Here is an 18,987-nt window from a genome sequence, read left to right on the forward strand (position 1 = left end):
CCAATCTTGGCACGGCTGATCTTTAGATATACTTAGGTACATAGAAGAGCTCCAAAACGCCATCGTGAATCGAACGTTTTATAACTTTTAATGTTAGTTCTAGAGTTGCTAATAGAAAAAGGCGGCAATTAATCAGTCTAGATGCTCCAGGAAGGAGGAATTGAACTTTTGAAATAGTCGAAAATCGAAGCAATGGCGAGCATCTTCGAGCTCCCAGACGACCTCCTTGCAACTCTCGTCGAGAGCTTCCCATGCCGCGACGCCCAAATCCGAGCTCTTGCGACATTGCTCTACCCTAGGGCTGCCCCATGCCGCAATCTGATAGTTCACGGCACCGAGGCCACCGGTAAAAGCGCCGTCACCGCCCGGCTACTCGAGGCCTTATCCTCACCTCGTGCCGACACCGATGATTCGCTTCTCAACTACGCCATTGTTAAGTCCGCCGAGTGCGTGACGGCGCGACACCTTTTCGAGAGGACCGTCGGATCGGTGGCGGACGCCCTGCAATCAGATGGGGGTGGTGTGGTCGGACGCTGTGAGACGCTTGCCGCGCTCACGGTCGAGCTGACCAAGATGCTCAAGTACGACCCGCGTCATGACGTGAATTGGAGGTTTGTGCTAGTCTTCGACGGTATCGATCGCCAGCGAGACGCGCCGCCCACACTCTTACCCGCTCTTGCTAGGTTATCCGAGCTTGTACGTGACTGCCATACATACAGTCCGCCTATTGTTGTAATCCGTATCCTAACATACACGGCCCTCCAGATTCCCAACCTAACAACGGTATTCATCCTCACCGCCCCATCGCCCTCTCTCCTCCGCATATCCTCGACTCCACAGCTATACTTCCCACCGTACACGAAACCGGAGTACGTAACGATCCTCTCGCGGCCGCCGTACACGCCCCCGTCGCTCCCGAACACCACAGCCCAGGAAACGATAGACCTATGGACGCGCTTCGTAGCAGCCGTCCACGACGCCCTCTCGAAACCCGCATCCCGCACGCTCCCAGGCCTCGCGCGGTCCTGCGCGGCGCTATGGCCGCGCTTCACGGCCCCCGTGGCCGCAGGCACGTACCGCGCGCGCGAGTTCACGAAGCTGCTCGTCGCCGCGCGCGCCTACTTCCAGGACGAATCCGTGCTCGAGCCGGGCATAACCCTCGCCTCTACCTCTACCTTCACATCCACATCCACATCCGCCTCCCTCTCCAACACGGCGAAGCCGCCGTCGTCATCGACCACAAATAGTAGCAGCAGCGCAGCAACAAAGACCGCAGAAAAAGAATGGAGCAAAAGCACAAAAGACCTAGCAACCCTGCTCCCGCCCACAGCGCGCCTCCTCCTCGTCGCCGCGTACCTAGCCTCGCACAACGCGCCGCGCCACGACCAGACGATCTTCAGCACATGGCACTCGGGGCGACGGCGTCGCGGCGGCGGTAGTCTAGGCCAGCACACGCGCGCCACGAAGAAGACCAAGCACCGCAAGATCGCGCGCAAGCTGCTCGGGCCCAGCGCTTTTGTGCTGGAGCGCATGGTCGCCATATACGCGGCGACGAGGCGCGAGTGGGTCCGCGACGCCGAGTACGAGGACCACCACCAGGTCGGCGTCGGCGTCGACGGGGACGTGGGCATGGCGATTGCGACGCTGGCTAGTTTGAGACTGCTGGTCAGGGTTGGGGGCGCCGGGGGCGGGGATACGATGGATAGGGGGGGCAAGTGGAGGGTGGGCGTTGGGTGGGAGGTTATCAGGGGCGTGGGGCGGAGTATGGGGGTTGAGGTTGAGGAGTGGCTTGTTGAATAGTAGGATATGAGTGAGACGTTGAAGATAGGGGGAGAGGAATATGTGATATCGAATGCGTTAGCAGCTCACATATATACAGCATGTAATACAATACCCAACGAATATTTGGCTCCAAGAGAATAATAATTTTTTCTTGTCTATTTTGTCTATAGGACGGCACCACGACTCGTTAAAGAGAACCACCTCGAACATATTGCCACTCGCATACCCCGTTTTACCTCGCTAAACCTGCCATGCTTCAAATATGACCTGACATCGAACACACTAAATAGGGTAAAGCCGTTCCCCTTCATCATGCCGGCATATACTGGCCCCTTTTCCCCATTGCCTCATTTCTTTTGGATTAAGAATTCTCAGGTGCGAGGATCTGTTATTGTATCAGCTTTAACGTATTCCAAGGTCCATCGCTCATCAAGGTAGAACTTACCAAAGCCGTGCGACAAGGAATATACACATGAGTCCAGTTCTTCCTGCCATTCCATTCCATAGGCGTGGTGAAGAACCGCGCGTTATGATCGTTGCGGTTAAAACCGCCGAACTCCGTGACGTCAGAATCGAGTACGATCTTGTACGTGCCCGCGACGTCTACCCCGATCCTGTAGTCGGCGAAGCTCTGGGTGGGGTGGAAGTTGAAGATGAACACGCAGCCAGCCCGCTCAAACACGATCACTTTATCGCTCTCGTTCTTGAGGCTAATGTACGCTTGCGGGGCGTGTAACCAACCATAATGTTCTTCTGTCAGGTTCATCTTACGGTCAAACTCGTTGAGGTCCTTGTAGCGCAGGAGGGGATCCTCAGTTAGGTTGAGTTGGCGCCGCGCATACCAGAAAGAGTTCTGGTTGCCCTCACGTGGGAAGTCGAGCCATTCCGGGTGACCAAACTCATTTCCCTCGAAGTTAAGGTATCCCTCTCCACCGAGACCGTGTGTCAGCAACCGGATCATTTTGTGTAGCGCCATGCCCCGAGAGATTACAGGGGTTAGGGGCGACAGCGTCGACATGTTGGTGTACATCTCCGCGTCGCAGAGGTGGAAGAGCAAGGTCTTGTCGCCTACGAGACTAAAACCAGGCGCGTCAGTTTTCTAAAACTGTATCCAGATCTGATTTTGTACTTTACTTACGCTTGGTCGTGACTCTCACAATATGCGATCGTCTTCTCACCATGTCGCCTATTAGTGAGAGTCCAGCAGATTCCCGATATATCCCAGTCTTCATCTTTCTTCTCTTTAAGGATCTTGATCCACATATCCGGGATAGCCATGGCCAATCGGTAGTCGAACCCAACGCCACCGAGTGATAATGGCAAGCAAAGCGCCGGCATCCCGGATACGTCTTCGGCTACTGTGATAGTTTCGGGGTATAGGTTGTGAAGCATCTCGTTGGCGATCATTAGATAAACCACAGCCTCCTCATCAACTCCTGCGCCAAAATATTCGTGGTACCCACCAGAGAAGCCACTAAAAACTGTCAGTGGAAAAGGACGGAGTTATAGGAAGTGTGTGATAACTTACGTGCCGATTCCATGATGGGTGTAGAGCATGCTAGTTACTCCGTCAAAACGAAACCCATCAAACTGGTATTCGTCCATCCAGAATCTCAGATTGCTGAGCAGAAAGCGCATAACTTCATGGCTTCCATAGTTGAAGAGCCTAGAATCCCATAGTTCGTGCCTACCCTTCTGGCCTTCGTGAAAGTAAAGGTGATCCGAGCCATCAAATTCGTTCAAGCCATCGAGGACATTTTTGGAGGCGTGACTGTGGACAACATCGAGAAGCACGACGAGTCCCAAGCCGTGAGCGGTATCAATTAGCTCTTTGAGATCCTCAGGGGTGCCATATCGACTGCTTGCGGCAAAGAAGTTGTTGACTTGGTAGCCGAAACTGGCATAATAAGCATGCTCCATGATAGCCATGAGTTGGATGACATTGTATCCAAGATTCTTTATTCTTGGCAACATGCTTTTGGTAAATTCCTTGAATGTTGTGACTCGCTGTTCAGGCGAGGAAATACCTACGTGGGCCTCATAGACACGAGCGCTTAGTGGCTTCTTGGGCCTCGAGTTCTTAAACGTGTACTTCTCAGACTCCGGCGGGTTCCAAAAGCGGGAATCGTAGGCGGGTGAGACGGAGAGATCTTGAGTAACGTATTTAATCCAAGCAGGTAGACGGTCAATTCGTTCGCCTGAAGGTGTTGTCATGGATATCTATTGCCTCACTTTAGCAAACGTGAAGCTTGCTAGCTCAGATGAGGTTGTATACCTTTATCTTGGATTTGTGCGGGATCGCTGGTTGCCCGTCCTTCGCAGGGACGACAATACTCCATATCCCAAATTCGTTCTTTGCCATACGGTGTGAGCCCCGATTCCAGTCATCTGACAACCCGCGGTTAGTATGGTAGTTCGCGATGCTAAGTGAGATAACCGGTACTCACTGAAGTCTCCAATTAGGAATGCTTCGGTGGCGTTTGGAGCCCATTCTCGATATACGATGTTGTTGTCCTTGTCAACATTTAGACCAAAGATCTCAGTACCCTAAGTTCCAGTAAGCACCTGTATTCGTCTAGACCCCTGAGAGAGGCTCAAGATAATGATAGTCAAAACAAACTTTAGAGAACTTCTCTAGTCCGCCTTCAAGCTCATCAATCTTCTTAATCCATTCTTGAGCTTTCGCATATCTTCGCTTTAGAGGCTCTTTGAAAGGCGATAGCCAAGGATCTAGCTGAATGACGCCTATGGTTTATACTGTCAACTGCCCATCCTATACAAGTATTGTGCTATTGCGGGGTTCAGGGAGAAGTCGCACCAGTGCCGTCATTTGGTATGCCTGGCGCGGCGCCAGAACCAAGACTATTCGCAGAACCGTCGGCCACAGCAGTCATGTTGGCGAACTATGGCTTGATTCAAGGTTTGAGGGAAAGGGGGGAAGATGGTTGTTGTAGAGCGCAACAGGGAAGCTATCCAGCTAAAGACGCGATTCGAAATTGGGTAGCTATTAAGGTTAGGTTGGTCTAGATCACCCCGCTAAACAACCTAGGAAGCTATGAAGAGAGCTACGTAATGTTGAACAAGAGCAAGGTTATCGAGGTACACAAATATTTCTTTAAGTCGGAGTTGTTCTTGCTGTCTTTGTTCCTTCTTATAGGAAAGAAGAAACTAAATTTGAAGATTTCTTCTTTCCAACTCGTACGTTCTCTCATATAATTGTTGCCTTAATAGTGCCTTCTTAGATGAGGAGAAGATTGAATTCCAGCCCAAACTACCATGCAAATGACGTCGAGGGGCAACTCGCGCTGCAGTAGCACCGCAGCGGTGGATCAATTATTATCTGGTCGATCAATCAGCTATAGCTTGCAGCTTCTATCTGCTACAGTTGTATTCGTTTATCAAGACGACTAGGTTAATATTGGGTTAGTTATGTTGTGATTTTTAGTGATAAACTAGCATATTGGGCAAAAATATACATTGATTCATCTGATGATCTTGAAATTTTCTGAAGTCTAATTATCAAATATAGTTCATCATCTCAAGTCGAAAATAGGTCGGCTTGAAGTGCTTTTGAAGTCCCTGGAATGTTTGACTTTTAAGAGTTTGCGGGGTATTACTTAAGCTCAAACACCGACCAACCTTACCAATTTTAGCGGAGAGGCTATTCTAATAGCGGCCGGGATAAAGCATTTAATCAGAGATTCCCCGCCAACAAGGGAAGCCCCGCCCCGTCAACTAAGCTGCTAAGGGACCCCGACCTTTAAAGCTCATATGTTGGATCATTGCTGCGAGATCTCGCGCAGCTTATGTCAACTTATGTCCGATACAGGAGTAACAACATCGTAAGCTCTTTGATGATCAGTTATGTACAACTCAACATAGACGATAAATGTAATCGAATCAATTCTCGTTTCCTCCAAAACGACCTTTAAACCTGTTTTAAGATACGGAGGGCCTTTGATCCTTTCTTGATCATTCTTGTTTAATTGGCACGGATGCGACATCCCCTTATTTAGTTGGTAGGCCGAACCTGTTCAATCGTCTCGCCGAGGTGTAGCTATCCATACGTATGTGGCGGATTGCGGTGTCATATTCATAGAAATAGAGGTTGTCGGTTGGCGGCCACCTCTGACACCGCCAATATGAGGTCGGTCCTTGCAAGACGTAAAACCTCTCTGTTTCTTGCCCCGGTTCTGAGGATTCGTCACCGACAATTCTCAACCTCTACCGTCCTCCGCACTCCCTCGAGACGTATCCCAGAGCTCAACTCCGGTTTCACGAGCAGCTATGACCCGAACGAAGAAGGACGAGGGCCTATGTTCTCAAAGCACACCTTTGGGGTTCCACAATTCTACCCACGAGATCTCAAGAAGCGAGTCGACGAATACGTAGTTGGACAGGACCGAGCAAAGAAGACAATATCATCCGTCATATTTAACCACTATCAGAATGTGAGGCGGCGGAAATATCAAGAAGAGCAGGAGAGAAAGCGAGAGGAAAAGCTAATGCGGCAAGCCATTGCCCGTGATCGAAATGCAAGGGAGACGGAGGAAGCTCATCCTGTTGAAGGTTGGCCACATCCGACACCCATGTCCCAACGGTATCGTGCTGACGACTTTGACGAAGACGATTTCCCCGGCCATCACGATTCCATACAGCAGATGCACCAAGCCTGGCAGCATTCCGAACAGAAAACCGATTTCTACATACCTGAAGACACGAGTCGAATACCGCCAGTTAAGATTGACAAGAGTAACTTACTGCTACTTGGTCCGACTGGCGTAGGCAAAACATATATACTTGAGTAGGTGACTGACTACTTGCTGTCATACCTGCGTGCGCTTCTTAACCAATCCTTTGTAGGACGCTAAGCAAGAAGATTAACGTCCCTTTCACAATATGCGACTGCAATTCCTTCACTCAAGCTGGCTATATAGGCCAAGATGTCGAAACATGCATCGAGCGATTATTGATAGAGTCGAACTACGATATAAAAGCTACCGAACAAGGGATCGTCGTGTTAGATGAATTTGACAAAATCGCTAAACGCGAAACCATGAACGGAAGAGATGTGGGTGGCGAAGGTGTACAACAGGCATTGTTAAAACTAGTAGAGGGGACCAAGGTAACTGTCAACGTCAAAGATAATCGTTCTTCATCTCGTTCAGCGAGTCCTATTACTACAAGTTATACCGGCCCCGGATCCTCAGCATCTACTTCAGGACCACAACCAACACCACCTCCAATTGGGAAAGTGGACCAGTATACCATCGACACAAGCAACATACTCTTTGTCATGTGTGGTGCATTCGTTAGTCTCGACAAAGTCATACTCAACCGAGTATCTAAGTCGAGTATGGGGTTTGGTTCTGAGATTAGGAGCCGGTCTACATCTGGGAACAAACCGGATCTTCCACCAGATCTATTCAATCATCTTCCTCACCGGCCCTCGGATGCCGGGGATACGTCATCATTTACGGCACTTGACCTAGCAACGTCCGAGGACCTACAAGGGTTTGGGTTCATTCCGGAGTTGATCGGTCGTGTTCATAATATCGTGGCACTCTCACCTCTCTCGCGGTCAGATTTACTAAGGATCCTGACAGAGCCGCGCAACTCGTTAGTTGCGCAGTACACAGCATTATTCCAGACATACCCCTCCAACCTCTACTTCACCCAGAAAGCATTGCAGGCGATCGCAGAGCGCGCGGAGAAGGCCAAGACAGGTGCCCGTGGGCTTAAGATGGAGATGGAGCGTGTGCTAGCCGAAGCAATGTTCGATGCCCCTACCCACTACGTACTCGTCACCGAGAAGGCAGTACGCGGGGAGGAGAAGGTCGGATACTGGGGGAAAGATGGTAGACTCGAAGTTGAAAGACTGATACGTGAAGAGGATGGTCTAGCTGAAGTGCCGGGACACGATGAGCATGGGAGGGAGATTGTGAGTAGTCTCGGCCAGTTCCGTGAGGCTGGGCAGAGCGGTGCATGAGCATGAGCATGAGCGTGAGAAACATGAGTTAAAGTTGACTGTATAAGTTATTGTTAACAACCTTGATACTTGGCTAGGAAAAGCCCTGCATAGTCATAGTGGTTGATAAGGCGAAGGGCGTTTCTTTGGATTCGGGCATACTGCGCATCACGACTGCTTTACCAACGGGCCGGAGTTGCTGGGATACGCGGGTGTAACGGAGTATAGCTACATGAGATGATGTGGTGGGCGTGTATAAGATGCCTCTTATAGGTTGTTTAGCAAGTATACCTGGTCCAAACGTTCGAATATCTGTGCGAGCATTAAGCGAATGTAAATAAATCTGATTAACTTATGATGTTATCTGGCCATATGTGCGTATTCTCAATCATTCGGACTTATTGCCGCAGATATGTTTTTGCGCTCAGGTCTTCCTAAACTTACGATCTTATGGCTCTGTGCGATGTCAGGCATAGCTACGATAGTTTCATCTATAAAGGTTCCGCGTGTTGAAGATTGGGGAAATTCCAGTTTTACGGTTCTTTCCCCACGCAACAAGCAACATACGAGATGGCCCATCGATCTGCCCATTAGCAATTACCTCAGGTTTCACAACGCTAGTTAACCTACTTTTTCTGGTGGTTTCCCGAGTCGGCAATGAGTGGGAAGGTTTTGAGAGAATTTGAGCAGATTGCGAGGTCGGCTCTCAGACTTAGATGTGCACATTCCCGTTTAAATGTTATAGGAATAGGGTATGTAGCTTTTGCTTTCAGAACGGCAATAGAAGGTTTGTTTTCCTCTTGTACATATTTACAACGCCTGGAAACTTCATCTGGTCGACCAGCTATCAAAAGTCGACTCCACCTATGCGCGGGGACGGCATCCCAACTGGAATTAAATAAAAGGGTTCTTGATGCATGCTGCTGTTGTTGTCGCTGCTGGCCGGACTCGAGTCTGCAATATTCTCCATCGTCGAATCGTTTCGGATAGCCAACGCGCGCCCCCGCCCCGCTACTCCATTCCACTCTAGTTGCTTTTCGGTTTGTACATGGAATTTGATGCCTTGCATTGCGGTTCTCTAACGACAAAAGGAAAAGGATAAGAGTAGGTACGATATCAGGACGGCCGGCTCTAGTGCTTGGGCGGCGATTGCACCACGCCCTTTCCGCTGTAGCCCTCGGACGAGAGACCAGTGAGGGGTTCGGCTTTTTGGGCCTGCTAATCGTTAGTCCTCCGACTCGTGTTTTCGGCGCAAATACGGGGTCAGGATAAGGAGTTGTTCTTACCTTGAGGTACTCGTTGGAGGCTTCCTGGTATTCTTTGGTCATCGTGCTAGGGGCGGGGCCGCCGAACGCCCGCATCGTGGCGAAGAGCACGAAACTGGCGAGAACGCCGACAGCAGTGTATAAGGCGACCTTGCGTCCCTCATCGGGTGGCGGCGCGGCGCGGGGACCGTGAGGACCGAAGGCGATCCAGTATGCTGTTGGCGGAAGTCAGTCCATGATTGTCTTCAAATACGAGTTTCGTGAATGGTTAGATCAAATATTGGGGATCCACTGTCCCGCTCCATGGCGCCACTCTCCCGAGTGCCGTTCGCAAGAGTAATTCCCAATATCGAGAGCTGGGACGCAAGTATGGAAGCAGCGCAAGCCGGTTCAAATCGGAGGCGGGAGACATATAAAAGAAGGAGAAGCTGAGATATCACATACCAGCTTTCTTTTCCGAAAGCGTGAGCTCGGCCCAATTCTCCTTCATGCGGTCTCGCAGAGCCATCCACAGCTCGGCCTGCTCGGTCTGAGGCATGCCTTCCCACCTCTTCTCGATGTTGGCCAGCGTCGGGTTGGAGATGGCGTGGGTGGTGGCGGCACGACGAGGGATCACGGTCGTCGTTCTGCTAGCACGAAGGGCGCCGCGCAGGAGGGGGGTTGCGGGTGTTCGCATCATCTTGATTTTTTGTGCGTCAAAACAAGAAAATCAAAAACGGGGCAGATAATTCGAGTATATCGCGTGCGAGTCGATCGGAAGAGTGGAGATTGGGAGCCAATTGAGGCGGTCGCGAGGCCGGTTGGAAGCAGAAGAAGTGATCGCAGGTGGTGGTTTCTCGCTGACGATAAGGTTGTTGTTGGGTGCCTCGATTTTTCGGCTGTCAAGTTCAATTGAGAGCCTTTTTTCGATTGAGTTAAAACAGTCGTATGATTGTGGTGGAGCCAATGGGAGAAGCCTTTCAGACTCTTACAGCTGCAAGTCGATGAGTGACAGTTGGAAAAGCTCTGACAGCTCCATAACTCCAGGTCCATGGTTTGCTCGGCTAAAATTCGGACCAAGGTAATAGACAGATAAGATATCCATGTGCGACGTCACAACACTGCAAGGTTCCAAGATCCACGCTTGATAAGGTAGGCCCATATTTATTTTATGAGTATTAGGTAAGTCAGCTCATCTTCAAACCTCTTAATGGTCTCGATTTATAAGTTCATAGACGTTCAATAGCAGTCATTACATACATGTATCATATGACTACCTATGAAGATGAAGTTAAAATACGTAGCACTTATAAACGCTAAATGTTTCATATCTCTACGTCCTATCTGTAAACATAATATGAACTTCATTCAATTAATAGCAAGTCGGTTGATGCTTGTATCCGCATTATGATTATGAGGACCCTCGAGCCTAGGTAGTTTCAACGAGAAACTCAATCTGGGGCTTTTCCGTCTGCGTTGTTGTTTCGTATCTTTCGATACTTGCTGCCGGCTCTACGGGTTTGGCATCCCGTACTCCCAAGGCTAACAGGCCTCGCTATTAAGCGCCTGCGGTAGAAGCTCAACCCTTAGAAGCTCAATCTTTGGAGACTTCTAATTTTGTTGAGTTAGGTAACTATCACTGGGCTTATTGAACCCCTCATATCCGTATTTCAAGAAATATGAGATATAGTTGACGCTTCATGGTGGTTGCTTGGTAGCTAGCGATCTGGTTTTGTGTCTGGGCTTGATGATTTGTGTTGGGTGGAATCATTCACCTCAGTCACGCTGTCGGTTTGCTGATTGTCTCTTGTTGTAGGTAGCTGTGGTGCCTTCTGATGCTCTTTAAAGGTAGAACCGAATACGTAATATCCTGTTATACGAGACATTTAGCATCTGCAGCGTTGATGATGACAACCCTATAAGTGGCGCATGTATAAGTTTATGATAAATCCATACCATTTAACATTCCAAAGGCTACAGCGAGACTTATGGGAATGAAATTGCGACCGAATGAACTCATGGTTTTCTTATGTTATGCACCGAATATTAGACGACATACTCCTATTGAAAGGACGACGGTATTGATGAGTAGTAGGTTCTGGAGAAAATTCACATTTCGTGACTCCTTATTGGCTGCAACGGTAGGTTTACTGCCACCACAGTTGATGGGGCTATGGGGCTGTGTGGCTGTGGTGTAATGTGCATCTTGGGTCGGATCTTACTAGATCCTTGCAATTCATGGAAGTTCAGAGGATAAAGACGGGAAGAGTAAGACGCACAGACCACATTTTAGACCGCCTGGTCAGATTAGTTCTGCGCATCTGGCACGACATAAAGCAGCTGAGCGCCGGAGCCCAGAAAGCCTGTTGAAACTTTCCCCTCTTCAACTTCACCTTCTTCCCAATCTTTCTTTGGGACGCAGCATCGCCGTTCGTAGAGGGACGGCGTCTATACAATAACCTTAGAGTATTTCGAAGATAATCTTAACATATCACCATGGCAGTTATCGCCCAGATGCACCGCTTCTGCCCCAATCTCAGCGTCGAGCACTACCCAGCGCGCCAGGGAGCTCGACGCTACAACCCAACATAATTACCATGATTGGGGGAGTTCCGCCCTAGGGCCGGCGGAACTCTTCCCGTCATTCGGAGGTTCTATGATACCTCCGATTCAAGACTGGTCCTTGGGTTTGGATACTGGCAGCAATATTAATGAGGTAGACTGGTCGCTCTCCGGCTTAGACGGAGGAGGCGATCCACTTGTTTTCGAGAATAACATACGCAATGGACACTTAGATGGTAATTCTCACCCTTTATCTCACCCCGTCAAGTATTCTCGCTCACAATTACGACAGCTTCGGAGATGCTATCTAGTTTTGATCCTAATCTGAATTTTCAATTCAACCAACCCCCTAATTCTTATCACGCTTCAGGGTCGGGGTCAGATACGGGGCCTTCCGACCCGTCCTATTCACCAGCAGCAATGCCTAAGTCTCCTGGAGCTTCTTCCAACCAAGGCCGGACTCCCAAGAGTCGCCGCTCGCCTCCGGTGGATCCAGTTACCGCTCTCAAACGCCAACGCAACAATGTTGCGGCTCGCAAGTATCGGCAGAAGCGAATTGATCGGATCAGCGAACTGGAGATGGAACTCCAGGGCGTCAAGCAGGAACGTGATGATTTACGACTTCGTCTAGCCCGTCAGGAGGCGGAGGCAGCCGCTCTACGGAGCATGCTGCAGCTGAACTCTGGGAAGGGTGCGAAAGGTTAGCAATGCTAGGCAGTGTATTTTGAGGTTTCTAGTAGTCCACCAAAAATGAAATTGCTCTTTTATATATTTATCTCAGACGATGTCGGCTCGTTCTTTTCCTCATACTGGGGTTGTCCCCAAAGGGACTGCAGAATTTAATGTGATTGGAAGAGGGAACGTAGTTGTCATCTTAGAATGGTAATGGCAGTTGGTTTCGGCTTCTGGCATACATACCACGATCCCTATACAAAGATGCATTCTCTAGAGTCGATTCGAATGTGATTCATTGTCTATCTAATTTCATATCTATCTACAACAGGTATTGTCATTGAACTTCTATATATCCCACCTCCATATCGAAGCCTTTCCTACTACCAAAAGCCATTATCTGGTTGTATCACGATGAATAGCATATGAGTGAAAATGATTCATTTGATACATAAACATAACACTTTTGGAATTCTGGTCCTGGAGTTTGAGAGACTTCTGGCAGACCCTGTCTGTATCCCTATACTGCGGTACGGGCTTTGTGGCTTTGTGGATCTGAAGCTTTGGTTCATTGATGATGGTACATGAACCATTATGATTCATACTTGGCGACAGGGATTACATCGCATTTTCTAACCAGCGCATGTATAGCCCCACAGCAATACTGAGGTAATGCATAAAAAGAGGCAAGCCACCCGCGCAATACACCGTATAAAGAACATACATAGTAATGGATCTATCTGGGTTTCTTATTTGGCATTAATTCGCCGAGGTGCATTAACATTATGGGTGCATCCTTCAATGCTATGTTGCTTTTAAGGATTACCATGAAGCCTTAAGCAACATTGAAAATCTCGAAGAATCCTATGAAGACACCTCATAGCTCATCGACCACAGATCAATCTCTTCATCAATTTTTACAATATGACAATTCCGTAGGTTTATATTAACTATACCTAATATAAGTATGGTAATGAAGACAAAAAACTCGAATTAAGATGTCGAGTCCATGCAAAGTCTTTCTTTAGGTAAGCTAACAAAACCTTACAAAAGAGGAAGCATGAATCGGAGTTCCCGTCACCCTTACTCCGGAGCGGGACCGTCCCCGCTTATCAAGTAGGAGCGATAAGACATCCATAATCGCTGGTTCCATTTCGGCCATTTCCCCAGCACTGTCTCATGAACCAACTTGCACTTTTCAAGCCAACGGAATAACCAAATAATAGCTAAAAATGGCGTAATTATAGTTCTTCTGTAGTCGTTTTCCCCCACCCTTACGATAGTAGGTGCCATCGGTCAGACGGCCTCGCCGCTAATCGCCCACCGCGCCACCCTAGCTCTCTGCGCCGCTCGTTTCTAGTAGGTAATTAATATCTACCTACCTACCTACCTAATAGGTATATTATTATTTTTCTCATGCGGCGCGCGGTGAGAAAATCTCACCGTTCCCGCCCTCGATTTTCAGCATGAGCAGTGCTGAGACAGAGCCGCTTCTCGGTAATGTGTCGCGTGACCGTCTGACTGTATCCGGAAACATGGGCTTCGAGAACGGCGTCGAGGACTACGTCCGCGAGGCGGATGCGGATGCTTATAACCAGGACCGAGAGCGGGATGGGTACGGGCATGGCCATGGACTTGGGGGTGAGCATGACGGAGACCTGGTCACGAGCACGGAGGCGCGGTCCCTCTCGCGCGGCCTCGCGCAGAGACATCTTTCTATGATCGGGCTCGCGGGCGCCATTGGCACGGGCCTGTTCCTCGGCCTCGGGGGCGCGATCCAGACGGGCGGGCCGCTGGGCGCGCTGCTCGGGTACGCGATCGTCGGGCTGGTCGTGTGCGCGGTCACGTTCGCCCTGGGCGAGGTGTCGGCCCTGCTCCCCGTCACGGGTTCCTTCGTGCGCCACGCCGAGTTCCTCGTCGACCCGGCTTTAGGGTTCGCCGTCGGCTGGAACCTGGTCTATGGCATCGCGCTGTCGATCCCCAGCGAGATCACCGCCATCTGCGTGCTGTTCACCTTCTGGACCGAGGACGTTAACCCGACCGCTTACATCATGGTGTTCATCGTGCTGACGTTCGTCGTCGGCATCGCTTTCGTGCGCGTCTTCGGCGAGGTCGAGTTCGTGTTCGCTATCCTTAAGGTCCTGCTCGTTGTCTTCCTTATCATTCTGGGCATTATTATCGCGTCGGGTGGTATACCGGGCACGCCTGCTATCGGGTTCAGGTATTGGTACGAACCGGGCCCGTTTGTCGAGTACATAGCGACGGGGGCGTGGGGCCGCTTTCTCGGGTTCTGGGGCGTGCTGACCAGCGCCGTCTTCTCGTTCGCCGGCATCGAGTCGCTCGCCATGGCCGCGGCCGAGACACGCAACCCGAGGCGCGCGATCCCCCGCGCGTGCAAGCGCATCTTCTACCGCGTTCTGCTCTTCTACCTGCTGGCTATCCTGGTGGTCGGCCTACTGGTCTCAAGCGACGACTCGCGCCTCGACGACTCGTCCGGTACGGCGGCCCAGAGCCCGTTCGTGATCGCGGCCTCGGCGGCGGGAATCAGCGCGATACCCAGCGTCGTCAACGCCGTCGTCATCACGTCCGCGTGGTCGGCGTCGAACCAGTCGCTGCTCTCGGGCACGCGCGTGCTGTTCGGCCTCGCGCTCAAGGGCCAGGCGCCGCAGATCTTCCTGCGCACGACGTCCTGGGGCACGCCGTACGTGTGCGTGCTGTTCTACACCGCGTGCATGTTCCTCAGCTTCATGAGCCTGAGCAACGGCGCGCTGACCGTGTTCTGGTGGCTCGTCGACTTGACGGCCGCGGGCGTGCTGGTCTCGTGGTCGGTGATTCTGCTGAATCATATTCGTCTTAAGCTGGCGATGAAGAAGCAGGGGATTCCGGATGAGCGGTTGCCTTGGCATAATTGGTGGACTTGTAAGTTTGCTGGGTATATGTGAGTAAAGGAGATGCTAACTCTGCGTAGATTATAGCTCGTGCGCTGCACTTTTTATGTGCATTACGATTCTGTTTACGGGCGGATTTAAGGTCTTTACGAAGGGGAATTGGGACCCGAGTGGTTTTGTCTCGTCGTATCTGTATGTCTTACCCCTGACATCTCTCTGTAAAGAGCCGCTGCTAACTTTTGGCTAGGGATATACCTCTTGTCTTGGGAGCATACTTCATATGGAAGTTTGTCAAAAAGACTTATATTGCACAGCTTGATAGCATACCGCTCGATGAAGCGTTTAAACAGGTGGACCTCTACCCCGATGAGCCGGAGGGCAAGTCGGAGGGTTGGGTGCGCTTGATTAGTTGGATATGGGATTAATGAGATAAGCACCGAATTAAAGGGAATAGAGTAGACTGATTGGAAATGGGTTATAGAAAGTAATTATGTCGCCAAAGGAGATACTTTTAGGTTGATCGCATCTATATCGGCGTTGATGAGAGTAGCGGATAGGAGAAACTTATATTAATGAGGGGTAATTCATTGGCATGACCGAAGAGGAACTGGGAAAGCTATTCATGAATTACAATATTTGGAGGACGAGAATCAAGTTGGAGCAGCCTGGTCGCTCGAAGGAAGGGGGTTTTCAACAACCTCTATACGACGACCTAATCAGAATCGACATGAGAAATGGGTATGACATCGGCCATTCCGTATGGTCCAGCGATTTGGGAGTACATCAAGGCGAGGTGCCCACGAAACATCAGCTTTTATTCTTTGTGTCTTCTTGCGCGCTCAGCTCGACGGAGTCGTGGGATCGGGCCAAAGTACTATGAGAGCAGATACAGATCAAGCAGCGGTGATTTTAATATACCCAGCAAATTCCCCAAAATTCAATTGCTTTCCCGTCGCTGGGTTATTGCTGTTCGGCCCCAGAAGCCTTGCAAAGTAATATTCGCCCGTCTCGGTGAAGTTTTGATAGTTGAAGCCCCAGGTTGTGACGTTGACGGATCCGAGATAGACGCCCGGTTGCGCCATTCCGTCTATGAGATGCGAGTCTATTATGTGTTAGCCATAATAAAGGCTCTGTTGGGGTTAAAGTAGGGGTTAGGGGGCTGCTAGCAGTTAATTTACGAAAGGGACGGTGATCACGCACTAAACGTATGTTAGCATCCACTCATAATAGTTAAAGTGCCAGAAACTAAGATGTCTCTATCAGAGGTGAGCGCCTACATACCATGTCTCGAGGTGATAATTAGGATCAGGTAGATCTGGCAAGCGGAACCCGAAGACGGACTCGGCGGGAGTACCAGCCGCAATCAGGTCCTGCCACACATCCAGGTAAGCTTGTAGTGTATTGTTACTGCATCTGAATGAGATATCTTCTGCGGTTTTATTCTCGACCGTTGGTAGCACCATCTATCTCAACACTAGGCGTCAGTTTTAAAATACAAGCATCAAGTACACGACTCAATGGATAGGGGGGCCAGAATGAGGGGCGAAGAACGACGCATACGAAACCCCAACTTCCACCACCGACAGCAATAGCGAACAGAGGTTTAAATTTGAAGCCGTCGATTTCCTTTCCAGTCGAGTCGGCAACTACGCGCAGAGATCCGGCGATCCCGGTCGTGTTGTCGTAGTTGGGGTATGAAGAACAGCCGCTTGTGAGAGGAACAATAGTCACGTTTGACACGGCCGAAACTACACTCGATAAGCAGAGGACTGCTGTGATCCTCAAAAAGAGAGCTCGGATCATATTCGGTAGTATCGTGAAGTGATCTGTTACATGATTTGGGCTTGAGTTGACCGGAAGAGGCGAGACTAGTCTTACTCGTCTAGATTGCTGCAAAGCGGACCACTAATATATACCGGAAGTAAATTATTCTTAAACTGCTACTATATAGATAGAATATCGAGGTTATGGTAGAGCTCTTCGACGGCTAATCTTGGATGACCAATGAAAACCCGAGTATGGAGCTTTCATATATTATTCTCGGCAGTTCACCCCCTCGTCATTCAGATAGATTTTCGATGTCTATCTTTTCACATGCTTAAAGCTCCAGGGTTGCTAATTAATTAAATTTAAATAAATAAGGAGAAAGGGAGTGATGTAGCATGTAATCTGACACCACCCTCTCCTAATATAGTGTATAAGATACAGTGATAGATTATAGTACTCGAAAAAATTGAGCTTCAACAAGATAGTACTTATGTATAAAATCCAGAATAGCCCACGTCATTGGATTCAAGTTACATTCGTAGGACCAGTGTTATAGATGGGGTTAAGATGTTAGTATAAGAAATGAAGGATATAAGCGCAATAATATGATCTGCTCTTAAATAGGACTCCTATTAGTTTTAGCTACGTAGGTTGGTTACATACCTATACCGCGGTAGATATATTTCCAAAAATTATCGGATTAAAGTAGCAACTTTCCAAAGAATCCACGCTGTCACCTAAGATCAGTCATATTTATCTCGCCTGAGATGTTTTCTATGTTGACGTCTTCGTATATCGTCGCACTTGATCTTATCTGCCTAGGCACATAGTGGCTTCATTGGTGATGTTCGCAACACTTGTAATTAAGACATTGATTATCAGATGAAACAAATCACCATCTGATAGTGATTCGTATGTCATTGATTACAAGAGTTTTACAATGTGTAACTAAAGACATCCGTACATATCCGGAGAAATGATGCCATTCTAGAAAATACCATAGAAGGTCACATGGAAAGTTCAACTGATGTCGGGTCTGAGGCTAGGGAGTCGCCGGATTGCAGGTGGTACAAACTCTCGCCGCCGTCTTAGTGGCGCAAAATAGGTACCATATCGGCCCTACCACCTGCCTATCAGGGAAGCCATTGAATTCAAAATGGAAAGCGCTAGGTACTCCACAGTTAAGCCACCGGATCCCCGGCCTGCCCCAGCTCCACTCTCCTAAGTGGAAGGACCAGCTTTAAGAAGATCGACACGAAGGTCAAACCGCCAAGTTCTTCATCATCACAAACGATTCATCATTGACTTTGTTTCAACCAAGAACTTCCACAACTAGATCCTCATTGTTCGCCTCGGACCAAAGTCAAGCTTTCTCAAATACTTCTTGTCTCCATCTACCGTTCCTTGGCCAATCTTTTCAATCGACAAGACCTCCTTTGTTTGTCGATTCGCCCTACTATCTCCTAATCTACTGCCTAACGTCACCGCCAACCCGAAACAAGCCACATAACACGACGAAAATGCGTTTCTTCTCGACTATCGTTGCGGCGCTTGCCGTCGCCCAGGGAGTCTCCGCCGTCGATGTCCAGAAGTCTGTTATCGTCAGCTTCCCGAGCGAGACGACCGACGACATCGTCAACCGTGCCAAGGATGACATCCGAAAGGCGGGGGGAGTGATTACTCATGAATACCAACTCATCAAGTACGCATATTTACTCACATCCTCTTCCATGATTGCGTTTTCATCGCTTGTTCACTTGAATAGCGGGTAGAAGATTCTTCTGCGAGGGCAAATGGATGAACTAATCGTGCATCTCGAAAACAGGGGTTTCGCAGCCAAGGCTCCCCAAAAGATCCTCGAGACGGTGTCGGCCTGGAGCGCGGAGTTCCACGCGGTCATCGAGGAAGACCAAGTCGTCGAGATCACATCGAATTCGTCTTAAGCACGGCGTGCTTGACAAGTCACGCGACCGCCGCTGTTGCCGTGACGAAAGGCATGCTGGAACATCCTACCTGCACGATACCCCCACGGACCTCGCAGGTACGCAGACGGGATCGGCGTCAAGTCGAGTTGAAAAAATATGCAAGATGAAAACGATTTGGA

General features: G+C 49.5%; 9 protein-coding genes across 9 annotated transcripts; 5 read left to right on the forward strand and 4 right to left on the reverse strand.

The window, feature by feature from the left end:
- Window positions 1-20: 20 nt before the first annotated feature.
- On the forward strand, window positions 21-2,038 carry F4807DRAFT_469524 (origin recognition complex subunit 5 C-terminus-domain-containing protein). Its single transcript, XM_048002716.1, has one exon. It carries the CDS (start codon window positions 193-195, stop codon window positions 1,798-1,800), a length of 1,608 nt encoding a protein of 535 aa, XP_047858162.1. The 5' UTR covers window positions 21-192; the 3' UTR covers window positions 1,801-2,038.
- F4807DRAFT_408553 (carbohydrate-binding module family 48) lies at window positions 1,915-5,057 on the reverse strand. The gene is made up of 8 exons (XM_047996447.1): window positions 4,601-5,057; window positions 4,403-4,527; window positions 4,230-4,329; window positions 4,058-4,170; window positions 3,311-4,002; window positions 2,921-3,256; window positions 2,228-2,858; window positions 1,915-2,167 (listed from the first exon to the last, which is right to left on the reverse strand). The coding sequence occupies exons 1-8, from the start codon at window positions 4,674-4,676 to the stop codon at window positions 2,144-2,146; spliced, it is 2,097 nt and encodes a 698-aa protein (XP_047858163.1). The 5' UTR covers window positions 4,677-5,057; the 3' UTR covers window positions 1,915-2,143.
- Window positions 5,058-5,924: 867 nt separating this feature from the next.
- Window positions 5,925-8,089, forward strand: F4807DRAFT_469530 (P-loop containing nucleoside triphosphate hydrolase protein; the record flags this gene model as incomplete). Its single annotated transcript, XM_048002717.1, has 2 exons — window positions 5,925-6,586; window positions 6,646-8,089. 2 exons carry the CDS (start codon window positions 5,925-5,927, stop codon window positions 7,769-7,771), a joined length of 1,788 nt encoding a protein of 595 aa, XP_047858164.1. The 3' UTR covers window positions 7,772-8,089.
- Window positions 8,090-8,810: 721 nt separating this feature from the next.
- Window positions 8,811-9,838, reverse strand: F4807DRAFT_195026 (cytochrome c oxidase subunit IV). The gene is made up of 3 exons (XM_047993744.1): window positions 9,460-9,838; window positions 9,037-9,230; window positions 8,811-8,965 (listed from the first exon to the last, which is right to left on the reverse strand). The coding sequence occupies exons 1-3, from the start codon at window positions 9,692-9,694 to the stop codon at window positions 8,882-8,884; spliced, it is 513 nt and encodes a 170-aa protein (XP_047858165.1). The 5' UTR covers window positions 9,695-9,838; the 3' UTR covers window positions 8,811-8,881.
- A 452-nt stretch (window positions 9,839-10,290) lies between these two features.
- F4807DRAFT_408567 (uncharacterized protein) lies at window positions 10,291-11,176 on the reverse strand. Its single transcript, XM_047996448.1, has 2 exons — window positions 10,951-11,176; window positions 10,291-10,864 (listed from the first exon to the last, which is right to left on the reverse strand). Exons 1-2 carry the CDS (start codon window positions 11,012-11,014, stop codon window positions 10,713-10,715), a joined length of 216 nt encoding a protein of 71 aa, XP_047858166.1. The 5' UTR covers window positions 11,015-11,176; the 3' UTR covers window positions 10,291-10,712.
- A 174-nt stretch (window positions 11,177-11,350) lies between these two features.
- Window positions 11,351-12,587, forward strand: F4807DRAFT_408569 (uncharacterized protein). The gene is made up of 2 exons (XM_047996449.1): window positions 11,351-11,792; window positions 11,849-12,587. Exons 1-2 carry the CDS (start codon window positions 11,651-11,653, stop codon window positions 12,259-12,261), a joined length of 555 nt encoding a protein of 184 aa, XP_047858167.1. The 5' UTR covers window positions 11,351-11,650; the 3' UTR covers window positions 12,262-12,587.
- A 794-nt stretch (window positions 12,588-13,381) lies between these two features.
- Window positions 13,382-15,696, forward strand: F4807DRAFT_195112 (proline-specific permease). Its single transcript, XM_047993745.1, has 3 exons — window positions 13,382-15,147; window positions 15,197-15,308; window positions 15,364-15,696. Exons 1-3 carry the CDS (start codon window positions 13,695-13,697, stop codon window positions 15,539-15,541), a joined length of 1,743 nt encoding a protein of 580 aa, XP_047858168.1. The 5' UTR covers window positions 13,382-13,694; the 3' UTR covers window positions 15,542-15,696.
- A 410-nt stretch (window positions 15,697-16,106) lies between these two features.
- Window positions 16,107-17,115, reverse strand: F4807DRAFT_195120 (uncharacterized protein). The gene is made up of 4 exons (XM_047993746.1): window positions 16,995-17,115; window positions 16,677-16,942; window positions 16,398-16,579; window positions 16,107-16,218 (listed from the first exon to the last, which is right to left on the reverse strand). Coding segments are annotated over exons 2-4 (426 nt in total). The 5' UTR covers window positions 16,920-16,942; window positions 16,995-17,115; the 3' UTR covers window positions 16,107-16,217.
- Window positions 17,116-18,403: 1,288 nt separating this feature from the next.
- Window positions 18,404-18,826, forward strand: F4807DRAFT_456198 (uncharacterized protein; the record flags this gene model as incomplete). Its single annotated transcript, XM_048000847.1, has 2 exons — window positions 18,404-18,585; window positions 18,709-18,826. 2 exons carry the CDS (start codon window positions 18,404-18,406, stop codon window positions 18,824-18,826), a joined length of 300 nt encoding a protein of 99 aa, XP_047858170.1.
- Between the last annotated feature and the right edge of the window lie 161 nt (window positions 18,827-18,987).

Source organism: Annulohypoxylon truncatum (assembly GCF_022578515.1).
Source record: "Annulohypoxylon truncatum strain CBS 140777 unplaced genomic scaffold F4807scaffold_3, whole genome shotgun sequence".
Classification (NCBI taxonomy): Eukaryota; Fungi; Ascomycota; class Sordariomycetes; order Xylariales; family Hypoxylaceae; genus Annulohypoxylon; species Annulohypoxylon truncatum.

Coding starts and splice junctions, on each gene's coding strand:
- F4807DRAFT_195120 (XM_047993746.1), bottom strand. CDS start 16,919: ATGATCCGAGCTCTCTTTTTGAGGATCACAGCAGTCCTCTGCTTATCG. Junction 16,580..16,676: donor GTGGTGGAAGTTGGGGTTTC/GTATGCGTCGTT, acceptor GTGTTGAGATAG/ATGGTGCTACCAACGGTCGA.
- F4807DRAFT_408567 (XM_047996448.1), bottom strand. CDS start 11,014: ATGAGTTCATTCGGTCGCAATTTCATTCCCATAAGTCTCGCTGTAGCC. Junction 10,865..10,950: donor AGCCTTTGGAATGTTAAATG/GTATGGATTTAT, acceptor CTCGTATAACAG/GATATTACGTATTCGGTTCT.
- F4807DRAFT_195026 (XM_047993744.1), bottom strand. CDS start 9,694: ATGATGCGAACACCCGCAACCCCCCTCCTGCGCGGCGCCCTTCGTGCT. Junction 9,231..9,459: donor GCTTTCGGAAAAGAAAGCTG/GTATGTGATATC, acceptor TTCCGCCAACAG/CATACTGGATCGCCTTCGGT. Junction 8,966..9,036: donor CCTCCAACGAGTACCTCAAG/GTAAGAACAACT, acceptor AACGATTAGCAG/GCCCAAAAAGCCGAACCCCT.
- F4807DRAFT_408553 (XM_047996447.1), bottom strand. CDS start 4,676: ATGACTGCTGTGGCCGACGGTTCTGCGAATAGTCTTGGTTCTGGCGCC. Junction 4,528..4,600: donor CATACCAAATGACGGCACTG/GTGCGACTTCTC, acceptor TATAAACCATAG/GCGTCATTCAGCTAGATCCT. Junction 4,003..4,057: donor CGCACAAATCCAAGATAAAG/GTATACAACCTC, acceptor GTGAGGCAATAG/ATATCCATGACAACACCTTC.
- F4807DRAFT_408569 (XM_047996449.1), top strand. CDS start 11,651: ATGATACCTCCGATTCAAGACTGGTCCTTGGGTTTGGATACTGGCAGC. Junction 11,793..11,848: donor ACGCAATGGACACTTAGATG/GTAATTCTCACC, acceptor CAATTACGACAG/CTTCGGAGATGCTATCTAGT.
- F4807DRAFT_469524 (XM_048002716.1), top strand. CDS start 193: ATGGCGAGCATCTTCGAGCTCCCAGACGACCTCCTTGCAACTCTCGTC.
- F4807DRAFT_195112 (XM_047993745.1), top strand. CDS start 13,695: ATGAGCAGTGCTGAGACAGAGCCGCTTCTCGGTAATGTGTCGCGTGAC. Junction 15,148..15,196: donor TTGGCATAATTGGTGGACTT/GTAAGTTTGCTG, acceptor AACTCTGCGTAG/ATTATAGCTCGTGCGCTGCA. Junction 15,309..15,363: donor GGTTTTGTCTCGTCGTATCT/GTATGTCTTACC, acceptor ACTTTTGGCTAG/GGATATACCTCTTGTCTTGG.